General features: G+C 40.7%; 1 protein-coding gene across 3 annotated transcripts in view; it reads left to right on the forward strand.

The window, feature by feature from the left end:
• LOC104932451 (transcription factor COE1) overlaps positions 1-12,885 on the forward strand; it is a 78,192-nt gene that overhangs the window by 459 nt on the left and 64,848 nt on the right. For all 3 annotated transcript variants that reach the window (XR_003461488.1, XM_019253208.2, XM_019253209.2), the window contains exons 2-5: positions 347-503; positions 1,265-1,328; positions 2,438-2,493; positions 8,980-9,053. Coding sequence is in view for 2 of the 3 variants with exons in the window: in XM_019253208.2 (XP_019108753.1) it covers positions 347-503; positions 1,265-1,328; positions 2,438-2,493; positions 8,980-9,053 (351 nt within the window). In the remaining variant the exon portion in view is untranslated. The remainder of the gene's footprint in view (positions 1-346; positions 504-1,264; positions 1,329-2,437; positions 2,494-8,979; positions 9,054-12,885) is intronic.

The raw sequence follows: 12,885 nt of genomic DNA on the forward strand, positions 1-12,885 counted from the left end.
AAATAAATGTGGACTAGGCATGAGCTTTAAAATGTGAGGGGAAGTATGCCCCTCTTTCATGAACACATTTTTATGCAAGGGGAACAAAATTATTTTCTTGGTCCTCAGAGTCAGAAAAGTAAAGGTGGATAACTTCTGAATTCTATGTTCAGACATTTATGCGTTTGTGATATAATTGTCATAAAATAGCCACTTCGAAAAAAAGAAAAAAAAGATCCGTCTAGTTAAATCAATCAAATGTTTTTAAAATGTGCTCTTCATATTTCTTCTTACTTCCCTTTAAAAAAAAAAACTTTCAAACTTTCTTGCCTCTAACACCGACTCATCGACGTCTGTGTGTCCACAGTGGAGTGGGTCTGGCACGGGCTCACTTTGAGAAGCAGCCGCCCTCCAACCTGCGCAAGTCCAACTTCTTCCACTTCGTCCTGGCTCTGTACGACCGGCAGGGTCAGCCGGTGGAGATCGAGAGGACCAACTTCGTGGACTTCATCGAGAAAGAGAAGGTGAGTGAAGAAAGTCACGGAAAGTCTGAATATTAATATTTATAGTAAGAAAGAGAATTCATCGTTTTGATTTAAAGGCCTGATTAATTACTGATGTCACATTTTAAGGAATTCAAATATTAAATATATTAATACATCTGATTTATAATAATAATAATAATAATAATAATAATAATTATAATTATTATTATTATTATTATTATTGTTGTTGTTGCTGTTGCTGTTGTTGTTGTTGTTGTGTTGTTGTGTATAATCTGGATATAATTTGACAGATGAATCACAACATAAAGTCACACTGTCACTTCGATCCATCGGACAAACAAAGCTGAGCTCGTGGATAATTTACAGCTGATTGGACACAAACACTTCTATATAAACAGCGGCGGGCCAGCCGCTCTCCTCATCAATTATGACACCGTTTAAATTAGATGAAATGTAGCGGCAGAATTTAGTGTTGGGTTAATTCGCCCTCCAAACATAAGCAGTAATTACAGAGGAATTAAAAAGCCACAATAACACCATGATTACACGTGAAGAAATTACAGGGCTGCCGTGCTTTAATGTGTCCGCTGTGAACATAAATCAACGCGTGAACGTGCGTGAAGAATTCAATAAGTTGGATATGAACTCTGCAGGCCCACGTGTGCACAAATTTTTTTTCTTTCTCTTTTGTCCCTAAATTATTTTTTCAATAAACAGCTCAGTTTATATATATATATATGTGTGTGTGTGTGTGTGTGTGTGTGTGTGTGTGTATTAAGGAGACTAGCGGAGAGAAGACCAATAACGGGATTCATTACCGGCTGCAGCTTCTTTACAGTAACGGTGAGTGAGGAGGCTGACACACACACACACTCACACACACTCATTCACAATGCATCTGACCTAATGATCTTGATTGGCTGTTGTCTCCTGTAATAATAATACCGCGCACACAGGAAGCAGCTAGTGTTTTTCAGATGTATGAAGCAGAGGCCAGCAGGCTGCCAGGATGTGTTTAATGACACACTGCAGAGTAGTGTTTCATAACTGTATCATTTGACCGATTTGTGGATAAATGTCACTATTTGAGAGCAGCTGTCGTGGGTGAGTTTACACCACCTCCATGGCTTCATCACTGTCACTGTGGCTAAATGAGTTTGTCCTGTCTGAAGTGGTCGGTCTGACAGTTGGAGCTGCAGGCTGCTGCTTGCTGGTTGTTGTAGCTTGTGGATTGTGGTGTTCAGGCCTGTTGGCTCAGTGTACGAGCTGGGAGGGAAACAACACAAACTGCAGGAAATGTCACAGCTCCTCTGAGACTGGGACATGTGAGCATTCTAGAGACAGTCTGGGGGCTGTGATTATTGATTTTAATATCATTTTCATATAGAAGTGGACATACCAAACCATTTATCAGATGTATTAGCTGTAAGGTAGTAAATGACATTTAACACCACTGTGAGCTGTTAATGGACGTCTAATGAGTGTTTGACTCACAGTTTTCTGACCATAGTGTGTGTGTACAACACTTTAAGCCAAATGTGTGTGTGTGTGTGTGTGTGTGTGTGTTACTTTGAATCAGGCTCAGTATTACATTAAAAAACACACAGATGATGAGAAACGTTACATTTCACTTCATTGACTTATGACCCCTTTTAAAAGGCTGCATGTGTGAGCAGTGTTTTACTTTGAGGCCTGAAGAGGAAAAAATGATTTCATAAAAACATGCGAAATAATAATAATATTTTTTTAAGTGTTTCCTGAAATCTAGAAGAGTTTTTTTCATGTGGAATTTTTTTCATTTTTTTAATTTGACAGATGAATAATAATAATAATTATTATTATTATTATTATTATTAGTAGTAGTAGTAGTATTAGTATTAGTATTAGTATTATTATTATTGGTGTTGTTCTGTTCGTCTTCTGATTTTCTCTTTTCTTCTGCATCCAAACAGGCATCAGAACAGAGCAGGACTTTTATGTTCGACTCATAGACTCCATGACTAAACAGGTAAACACACACACACACACACACACACACACACACACACACACACACACACAGAGGTCTGTCACCTCTCCTGTTACCTCTCTGACAATGAGTTGCTCCACTGATCTGCCGCCCTCTTCTATCTGAATATACTTGCACACACAAAAACACTCATTTATGTGTGTGTGATTCTATGGGTGGGTGTTTCCACTATGTGCCCCCACCCACACACACACACACACACACACTGCATGTCTCCAGACGCTTTTGCCTGTCTCGCTGTGATTAGAGCGAGGAGGCAGCGGGCGGGTGTTGAGGAACAGGGACGCAATTCTGGTGCTCACAGTAGGAAGTGGAAAGATATAACAACACCTCTGGAATCTGATCTGCTGAGCAGCAGGATCAGTTCAAGTTTTTCTGTTAATGTTTGTGTTTTTGTTTATGTGTACCTTTATGAGAGAGAGAGAGAGAGAGAGAGAGAGAGAGAGAGAGAGAGAGACGCAACAACAGATAGAAGACAGACAGGCACTCAGTGTTTGTGCTCCTGTTCCTTGGGTAAACAGTTAGAATTAAGATGGAGTTTTATGGTTTTGCATAAGAAACATACAGTTCTTATCTGGTGTTACACACTATGTGTGTGTGTGTGTGTGTGTGTGTGTGTGTGTGTGTGTGTGTGTGTGTGTGTGTGTGTGTGTGTGTGCGCAGCATGGTATGAGGAGCCAAGAAGCCATGCTATGCACTGAATACTTGCTAATGTGACTCCAGGCTCTGATAGAGTCTCACATTGCTGCTGCCACGCTACATCACATACTGTGTGCGTGTAGGTGTTTGAGTGTCTCTGTGCGCACGCGTGTGTGTGTGCGCGTCTGGCAAGGCCTAAGGGACCACACTGTTCCCTAATAACACTGTTTAGCTTGAGCTTGGTGGGGTGACAGCCAGCCACAGACGCACACACATACACACACTTGGTCGGCCCTTGCAGTGAAAGTCCAGAGAAGGAAACAAGGACTTGTAACCTCACACACACACACCTGCACACACACATATTCTCATGTTGGCTGTTGTCTGAAAAATTAAACGGTGGATTTTTTAATCTATTTTTTTCGCCTGCATAAAGAGATTTTAAGTTTGAAAAGGAAAAGTCATTTTTCCTCAAGATGCTGATGCAGGCAGGTGTGTGCTGCACCTGTGGGCATCTGCCTGTGTCAGTACTGCTCTGTGCATGGTGTGTGTGTGTGTGTGTGTGTGTGTGTGTGGTAGTGGGGGGTTTATATGTGAGTGAGATGGAGCGATGAACAAATGGGAAACAGTGCAGGTATTTAGTGCTGTATGTGTATGTATAGGCACACAAAACTGCACATGGTGCAATAAAGCAAGCTCAACTGTGTCTGAGTGTGTGTGTGTGTGTGTGTGTGTGTGTCTGACTGATTCCCAGCGGTAGCGGAATGGAACATTAACAGGTGGTCAAACCAAAACAGCCGCGTGGTTGGCTTAGTTGGTCAGTGATGTCATTGCCACTGTCTCCCTCACCACACACACACACACACACACACATACACACACACACACACACTTCTCGTCTGCCACTCGTTGTTCTTTAGTAAATGTTGTCTGACTACAAGCTGAGATAGAGTTTACAGTTTGACTGTTAAAGACGCTGTGATCTAAAATAAAAACACACGTGAAGCTCCAAGAATCAAATCACAAGTCTGGAATTTTCTGTCATGTCTAAATTGACTGACAGGTATTTTAATATAGAACCAAACTATTGACATTTTACAATGCATTTAGAGTTTTCTTTTGGACTAAAACAGGCTTATAGAGACCTAGATGAAAATGGAACATCGTCTTTTGATCCCGGTGTAAGAAAAGCTAACATATATGTATGTTTGTAGTCATTATTTGTTAGAAGCCTTTAATGAACACATTTTCCCACAATCCCAAGTCTGTCAAGGGCTTAATGTCACCAGTTTGACACAGTCAAGTGACTATGGCTACGATAATGTCTTCGCTGCAGCAATAGCAACCTTATGATTCATTCAGTATCATACACAGCCTACTGTGCAGTATACACACATTTTAAATGGTGAAAAATGTGCTTATTGCATGTTGTTATTTTTTGGATTGTGTTGAGTTACTGGGTGTCTATTTATTTCACAGCTCTGACTGTGATTTTTCTGCCAGGAAAGTAACGTCTGGCACCTAAAGCTGGCACTTATTTCACTCATTCTGCTATTTCTGTTTTGTGTGAGGGGGCCAGTGCTGATTGTGTTAAACGGAGGAGCAGAGCGCCTCCTGTAGTCTTCATAAGCAGAGTGCTGGTGCCGGGTTTATCCTGACTCTGTCCCGCAGAATAAAGCATCTGTCACTGTGGCCCCCTTCGGATCTCTAGCTCGCTAGTCGACCTGACACTAATGCAGGAAGAAGTGTGTTCCCCTGCTTAACGGCTCCTTGTTTACAAGCCCCGCATGTCACGCTACTTCAAAGGCGGAGGAGAGAGCAGCAGAGATGCTGCATGAAAGGGGAGAGGGAGATAGAGGAGGAAAAAAACAGAGCAGAGCAGGCGAGGTGACAGTGTGATGAAGAAGCTGAGACAAACATGGGCCGGGATGATAGAAGAAGTTACACACTCAAATGACTCTTTGTCCTGTCAGTTTTATTGCTGATTGGAACTCCAGATGTCTCAGATTCACCAAGCAGGACACACCAAGCGATATTAGAAACTTTAGACCTCGGTTTAGACGTCTGCAGCTTACAGTTTTCCAGTGATTGGCAACTTTTTATGAGCCACAGCATTTGAGACATTATGATGCACTAAAAGGCAAGCAGGGTCAATACAAGGCAAAGATTGTTTGATTATCATGCAGGGACAGCTGACAGACGAGTGGATATCATATACTGTCCATCTACAGCAGATAAGTAAGCACAGTGAAAAGCTGACCTGTGTGATGTGAACACACTTACATTCAGTTTTCTGAGTTTTCTGCTGATGAGTTTAGAGAAAATATTTCACTTTTCACTTGTCTGGTCAAACAACTCTTGCTGCGTACACACATCTGTCCTATTCTGTCATCATATCAGAATCATCAGTTTGAAGCTGTATTTTGTGTCTTTTTTCAATCAATATCTGATGCAGAGGTGATCGATTGGATAAACTTCAAAAGACAGAAAGATATATCAGCACTTACTGACCTCTGCTGTGATTTTGGAGGAAAGCTCCGTTTCATCAGACCTAATTCTGTTCATAAAGATAAATGAATTCACTTGGCCCAATGTGTGTGTGTGTGTGTGTGTGTGTGTGTGTGTGTGTGTGTGTGTGTGAAGGAGAGAGAGAGAGAAAAGAGAGAGAGAAAGAGACAACAAAAGAGCAAAAGTGCAAAAAAGAGAGAAGATTGGGCGGTTGAGATGACACTGATGCATGTTTGTCCAGATAGGAAACAAGTTCAGGGGAAGTTGCCCAGCCCAGCTTTTTTCCCATGGCACAATGAGCAGGTCTAATCATAGACAGCAGCATGGTTTATAAAGTACATTTCCTCGTCTGTCTGTTTTATCTTTTCCTACACTTCCCACTCTCAGGTTTTCTTTCATTAAAGTGCGTTGCGGACAAATTGGTATTTTTGTAATTTGTTGCCCCCAGGAAACAAGTTTACATTACTGATTACATTACTTGTGATCAAAAACTAGCGAGTCAACAACTTTACTAACAGCCAATCATCAACCAGGTCACCAACAGCAGACCCAGCAGCAGCTAATATTACTGACTAGTCCAACAGCAGTCAGCACAGCTCGGCGTCTGTCTTTCAGCCTTTTATTTCACCAAGCTCTCACCAACCACTAAAAGTCAGTCCCACATTTACTCTTGTCTCTTGACTCACTCTCTCCTTTTCTCTTCTTAGCGTCCTCCGTCAACGTCCTCTTCAGTCTTTTCGCTGTTATTATGTCCAAAGAGGCTGCTGAGCCTGGATACATTGTCCACTTACCTTAGCTTAGCTTAGCTTAGCACTAGTTCTGTCTACCTGTAGTTGCACTTTCTGCAACAAAAATATTAATCTCAAAATATTATTTTTGTTTCATATTACAAACTTCATGCCTGGGCATGCACAATCCTCGAGTCTTGGACCACTGGGAGCTTTTCACGCTCCAGAGTATTATATGTAGTATGTAGTTCATGTATTGATACATTTTCTGCTGAGGCTTTTCAAATGGAATATATGCACATGCATGGAAAATTATAACTGACAGAGGCCCCGGGCCCTGAAACAAATGGGGGCTCCAATTCCAGAAAACACAGAGGGTCCTGGAGACAACTCACTATTAGTATGAAATGCTTTAGGCTACAACAATATTGTAATGGGGCCCTCAGACTGTACAGGCCCTGTCACTGCTTTCCATTAATGCTGCAAAGCTCCAAGCTAGTTTCTGAAGACCATGTAGGGCTGTAGTTTCTACAAATGAGAGGCTCAGTCTACAGTGTCAGCACATGCTGGGGCCCCATATGGAGCATGCTCGCCCTGGGGCCCCTGGTGGGACACTCCAAGCTCACACGTAAGCAAGATTTTTTAGTCTTTTAAAGGCCCCTCCATAGTGTTCCTATCTCCTTCTTCGCACAAACTCATCAGGTATCATCATCTATCAGTTCTCTGAGCCACATTGTGAATATATGCCAGTGGTATGTTTTTAGTTTTACACACATGGCTTCAATACAAGTGTTGTGTTTTATTTAGAGCTGTTGTGCTCTCACTCAGCTAAATGAGCTTCATTTACAAACTCAAACCACCATTAGCTGGATGGCAGCAGGTAGTCTGAACCCCAGCTGAAGACTATTAGAGAGGACAGTGAGACTTCTTCACCGTTCACGGAGAAAAGTGAGCCTGTCACTCAGTGAGACTTGCTGGAGTTTGGAGCGACAGATCAAACAGACTGGAATAGACCAAAGACAGACAGGGCGCGTGTATTGATTGATGGATGGCGTAGCAGAGTGTGACGTGTGCTTTTACTTTATTCTGAGCTTCCTTACCAGAACCAGGAATATTATATAATGGCAGCAGATAAAAGATGAGGAGAAGCACAAACTATGGCCGCCACTTTGTGAAAATACAACTTTATGTTTTTAACATCACGTCCACCTGATCAGCATGTGGGCAGATGAGATGTGGTTGTTATTTTTTTATCCGAGCCTCTAAAACTAGGTGTGTGAGCGGAGTGTGTGTGTGTGTGGGCGGGGTGACACACAATGGGTGTGAGTGTGTGTATGTGAAGCAAAGGTGCTGAACTATGTGTGAGGTGAAGTGGGATGTAATCTGTTACCCCAACAACACTGTCTGTCAGTGTTAGTGCCAGAGCTTGATGCAGGAAAATAAATGTACCCCACAGCTCCAGAGTTTCTCCCAGACTGACACTGTCATCGTGGTCTTTTCTCACTGCTGCAGAATCTCCTTTTGCTTTTGGTACATTTAGAGTGCAGTGGTCTGAAAACATGCAAATAAATTTTTTTATGCATCCATGCACTGATGCAGACATTGACTGACATGTATCATCTGTCTAACACGATTATGAACAACCTGCTCATGTTCGGTCTGACTTTAGAAGATGATATGAAGCTGCAACAATTTTATGGAGATTTAAAGGAAAAGGATGGAAATATTCTGTATTTCTATATTTTTCTCATTCTCAATAAATTCTGTAAAAAGACCAAAACCAACAATGAAGTAATGCTAGTATTGTCAGTGTTGTCCAAGACTGATCTAAAAACTATTAAAACGCTTCAATAAAGAATTCACTGTTGCACTGGGTAACATATCCTTTAATGTTTTCTTTTTTTAAATTTGATTTAATCACACATATACATCGTCTGTGTGCCATTAATACTCAGAGCTTAAAAACGGCCAACAAATGCACCATTTACACCTGTTTAAGTGATATTTAAGAAGGATTCTATTATTTTTATTTAATGTATTATTACTATAAATGGACTGTACTTACATATCTCCTTTCTAGTCTTCCGACCACACAAAGCGCTTTACACTACATATCTCATTTACCTATTCATGCAAGGTGCCAACTGCTCATCAGTTTGAGGAGCTAACCATTCATACACATTCACACACTGATGGCACAGCCTTCAGGAGCAACTTGGGGGTCAGTACACTTCGTTGTGCAGACTTTGTTATTTTGTGAAAAAAAAACATCATTATTATTATTATTTATTATTATTATTTCAATTATCCTAGAGAACATGATGCCAATGACACAATATTCTGCTATTTTTCCTCTAATTTATAATATTCACATTAACATTGGCTTTTAAATAATACAAACATCAAGACACCTCTTAATATCACATATTAAGATTTACTTGAGCTAATTGCATTCCACAGAATCAAATAACCAAAATACTTATTTGGCTACAAAGAAGAGCCCATGAAGGATAGAGTAAACTACTGTGTCTGTCTGAGCTAACAATGTGTTTTCTTCTTCCTCTCTGCGTCTCTCTGTCTCTCTTCACAGGCAATTGTTTATGAAGGCCAAGACAAGAACCCAGAGATGTGCAGAGTGCTGCTGACACATGAGATCATGTGCAGGTGAGACTGCATGCATCAAATCTATTTGTCCCTCTTTTCCTCTGCATCTTTAAACAATCGTTCCAGCTTCCTCTCCTCTCCTCTCCTCTCCTCTCCTCTCCACATCTACAACATACTTTGTTAGTCTGCAGAAAGTTCCCACCAATCACCTCTCTGTACTCAATACATTTCTTATTTTGTCACCCTCATTAACCCCCCCACACATACGAACCCAGACACATATATACGCATCCACGTGAAGCGATATCGCTTGAAGAAGATGAGTTTTAGCTATCAGAGTCGTTGCTTTAATTATAATCTAAAGATGAATTTCTTCGGAAGTAGGTTGGGAGGAAAGAGTTCTATTTATAGAAGCATTTTACCAACCTATCCTATACAATAGAAAATGTGTGTGTGGATGCATGCGTGGTGTGTGTGTGTGTGTGTGACGCCTGGTTAATTAGGACACAGAGAAACTCATTAGTCAATCTGAACCCTCCTGTTGTTTCATGGCTAACAAATGGCCCTTCCTCCACAATCTGACTATAAAATATAGGCAGGGTCTCTCTCACACACACACACACACACACACACACACACACACACACACACACACACACACACACACACACACACACAGACACGCACACACACAAAGAAGTATGCATATGCACACTCGCTCACGCACACCACAGTTATAAAAATTCAAATTTAGCACATGAATTAAGTTGTTCTTATTTCCTGACCTTGTCACTGAACAACTTTAACTGTAACAATATAAATTGGGGTTCATCTATATGCACAAGCAGGGATTTTAGCCATGAAATCAGGCACACTAATATTTTATTCTATAGCTCACTGAATAATCTTCAGGCAGTTCAGCTGCAGAGCTTTATGGAAAACCAATTGAAATTCTGATAGGATTTACAAGGAATTTATAAATAAATTGTATTTTTCAACCGATTTTATCGTAAATGATTGTTGTTCATCGTGTATTGAATTTATTATGGACATGTTTTGCATAGCATGTACAGAATATGTGAACTTGTACAATAGGAAGGCCTCCAGTGTTCAAACATTTCCTCAGCAGCGGTGCAGAAAGTGTGACTTCTACGACGACGAGTGTAAACACTCACTTGTCTGTGACAGCGACTAAGGTCGGAGTTACGGCTGTTGCCTCATGTTCTCACATGCTGATTCTGCAGCAGGGGCCTCACACATAACCACATAACACACAACGTAGAACGCACACACAAAGAGCTCAGGGTGTCCATTAATCAGTGTGGCTCATTGTCATGGTAGTGCTATTAGCCATATGCTCCCAGCCAATCTGCCACTGCACAGACCTGCTCGCAAACCTGGTTGGAGCTCTGGCACAAACACATGAACAGTTTTAGTCCAGAATGGACGACTGGAGCAATTATGCTTTTCATATCATGTGTTTAGCACTAATGTTGATTTGAATAAATCTCTCTGTATTTCAAAGTAGCTTCAGGAATAAACCTAAATCTTATTCCACTCTGTCAGGCAGTCGCTTTTCCAGCTTTTTATTGAAGCTACATGATGATTAAACTGAGCGGGGCCTCCACCTTTGTTATAGTAGAGTGTAAAGTATAGGATAGTATCTATTTTATATAGTAGTAGATCTTTTACTTAAACTTTTGTGTCTCTGAATAAAAAAATATTTGGCTGCACAAATTTGTAATGTCCAGCAGCAGTTTAAAGAGTTAAGAGTGTAAATGAGAAACGATAGCAAATATTTGACTTGCAGTCATCGAGGACTGGTTTTATATTGAAATGCTGGACATCTTATTAGTGAATGATACTCAAAGATAATTAAATATAGACTTATTTATTGCTATATTTTTTCTTATTTTTCTTCATTTTTAATTAAATAATAACTAAGAAAAGACAAATTATTTACAAATGCAGATGAATATTTTTGACATAAAATAAGGAAACCTGTATTAGCCTTGACAGAGAGTCAGACCTCCAGACAAATGTTTAACCTGTCTCACTGAATGATAATTGTGTGATCATGAAAGCATATAGTGAGTGGAAGTGTTGGAGAGGGAGGTTTTATTACATGTTGGAAATACAGTAGTTTTTTGTATCAACATATTTTTGTTGGCTTTATGGTTGCAACTAACAAGTACATTCATTACTCGTTTGTTTAATATTTTTATGATTAATCCATGAACCATGCTGATCCCAGAGCTCAAAAAACTTCAAATTGCTTGTTTGTCATATCTGAGAAGTAAAAACCTCTTGATTCATAACATAATAACATCACATAACATAACATCAATTTTGATATTCATCATAGTTGAATATCAAAATTGATTAGTAAATGTTTCCCTTTGCTTCCTTTAACTGAAGCCATTGTAAACATGTATTACATAATATAAGGGTGAAAAGAGCATGTTCATTAATGTATTCTTATTATATTATATTATTCAGAGTGTTGTTTCAAAGTGTATGTGCACTCTATGTGTGTGTGTGTGTGTGTGTGTGTGTGTGGCTGGAGGAGGGGAGAGCAGATGATTAGATCACCAGGATCCACAGCAATAAGTGCTACATTACCCTCATCCCGCCCCTCGTTTTCCTTCCCACTACCCCTCCATTTATAACATCTTCCACTCTGCTACCATCTCTTTTTCCTCTACTAACCTCCCTTAATCTCCCCTCCTCATCAACCTCCCCCCTACTCACCCTCACACATCCTCCCCTCCCTCCTACTCTCTCCCTCCTCCTCAGGCTTATAGCTTTCCCCTTTTCTTGTGCTCCCCATTTTCCCATTCCCTTATCACTCGTTCTCCCCCTCTCTAACCTCTCGTTGGTGCTGCCTGTTCTCTGACGGGGCCACAAAGTGACCCACTTCATGGAGCAGCAGAAAGGAAATGACAGAGAGAGCAGAAAGAGAGGCAGAGCAGCAGATAGTGGAGACAATGTGTAAGGTGTAACGTATCAGCCTCTTTCTTTCCACCTCTGCCATCTGTGACGGTGGGAAACCTGAGACATCTCCCCTTCCTCTTCTTCCCACCCTTTTGTTTTAGCTCTCCCTCCCACGCTCACCCTTTCGCCCCCCCCCGGCTTTACCCTTCACCTCCTGCTTACATCTTTATTCATAATTGATGCACGCAAGAAATCTTTGACAGACTCGCAGTACATATGTATAAATTTTGGTGCGCATGCCAGCTTTTTGTTCTGACTTTGGTGTGTGTGTGTGTGTGTGTGTGTGTGTGTGTGTGTGTGTATGTATCCCATCCACTCCTCTTCTGAGCCTCAGGCCTCTTCAATCCTCCCACCCTCCATCTCACCTGCTCATGAGTACAAGTAGGGAGGATGGAGTGGAAGTCAGCTTCTACTGTTTTAAAATTCATGCATGGCAAATATTCTCTCAAAATTAAATTAAATTAAATGTAATAAAGTATAAGAGCTTTCAAGAACAAAACGATAATAATGCAGCTCAACTGCAACTTTCATTAGATGTTACCTGCTTCACGTGTCTTTTCAAACTCCATACTCCTAATGTGTAAAACAGGTCATAGGCTTTCTGTTATGAATTTGTAGCTGATGACATCACTCTGATATCATCAGCAGATATTTTCTCAGCTATGACAAAGCTGCTTCAGAGCCACAGACATTAGAGAACATGTTTCACAAGCTGTGCATTATTCCCCATGACTAGTAAATGGATTTAATGTATTAAATTGGTGGAGTGGCCCTTTGAAAGTCAAATAAATCTTCATTCGAAACAGCATTGCTTCTAAGGTGTTTTTTAATGAAGCTCCACTGAATGGTCTGAGCATTGTGCTCTGCTGAAAAACATAAAGATTAGTTGGACCTTAAT

Source organism: Larimichthys crocea, chromosome XXII, assembly GCF_000972845.2.
Source record: "Larimichthys crocea isolate SSNF chromosome XXII, L_crocea_2.0, whole genome shotgun sequence".
Lineage (NCBI taxonomy): Eukaryota > Metazoa > Chordata > Actinopteri > Sciaenidae > Larimichthys > Larimichthys crocea.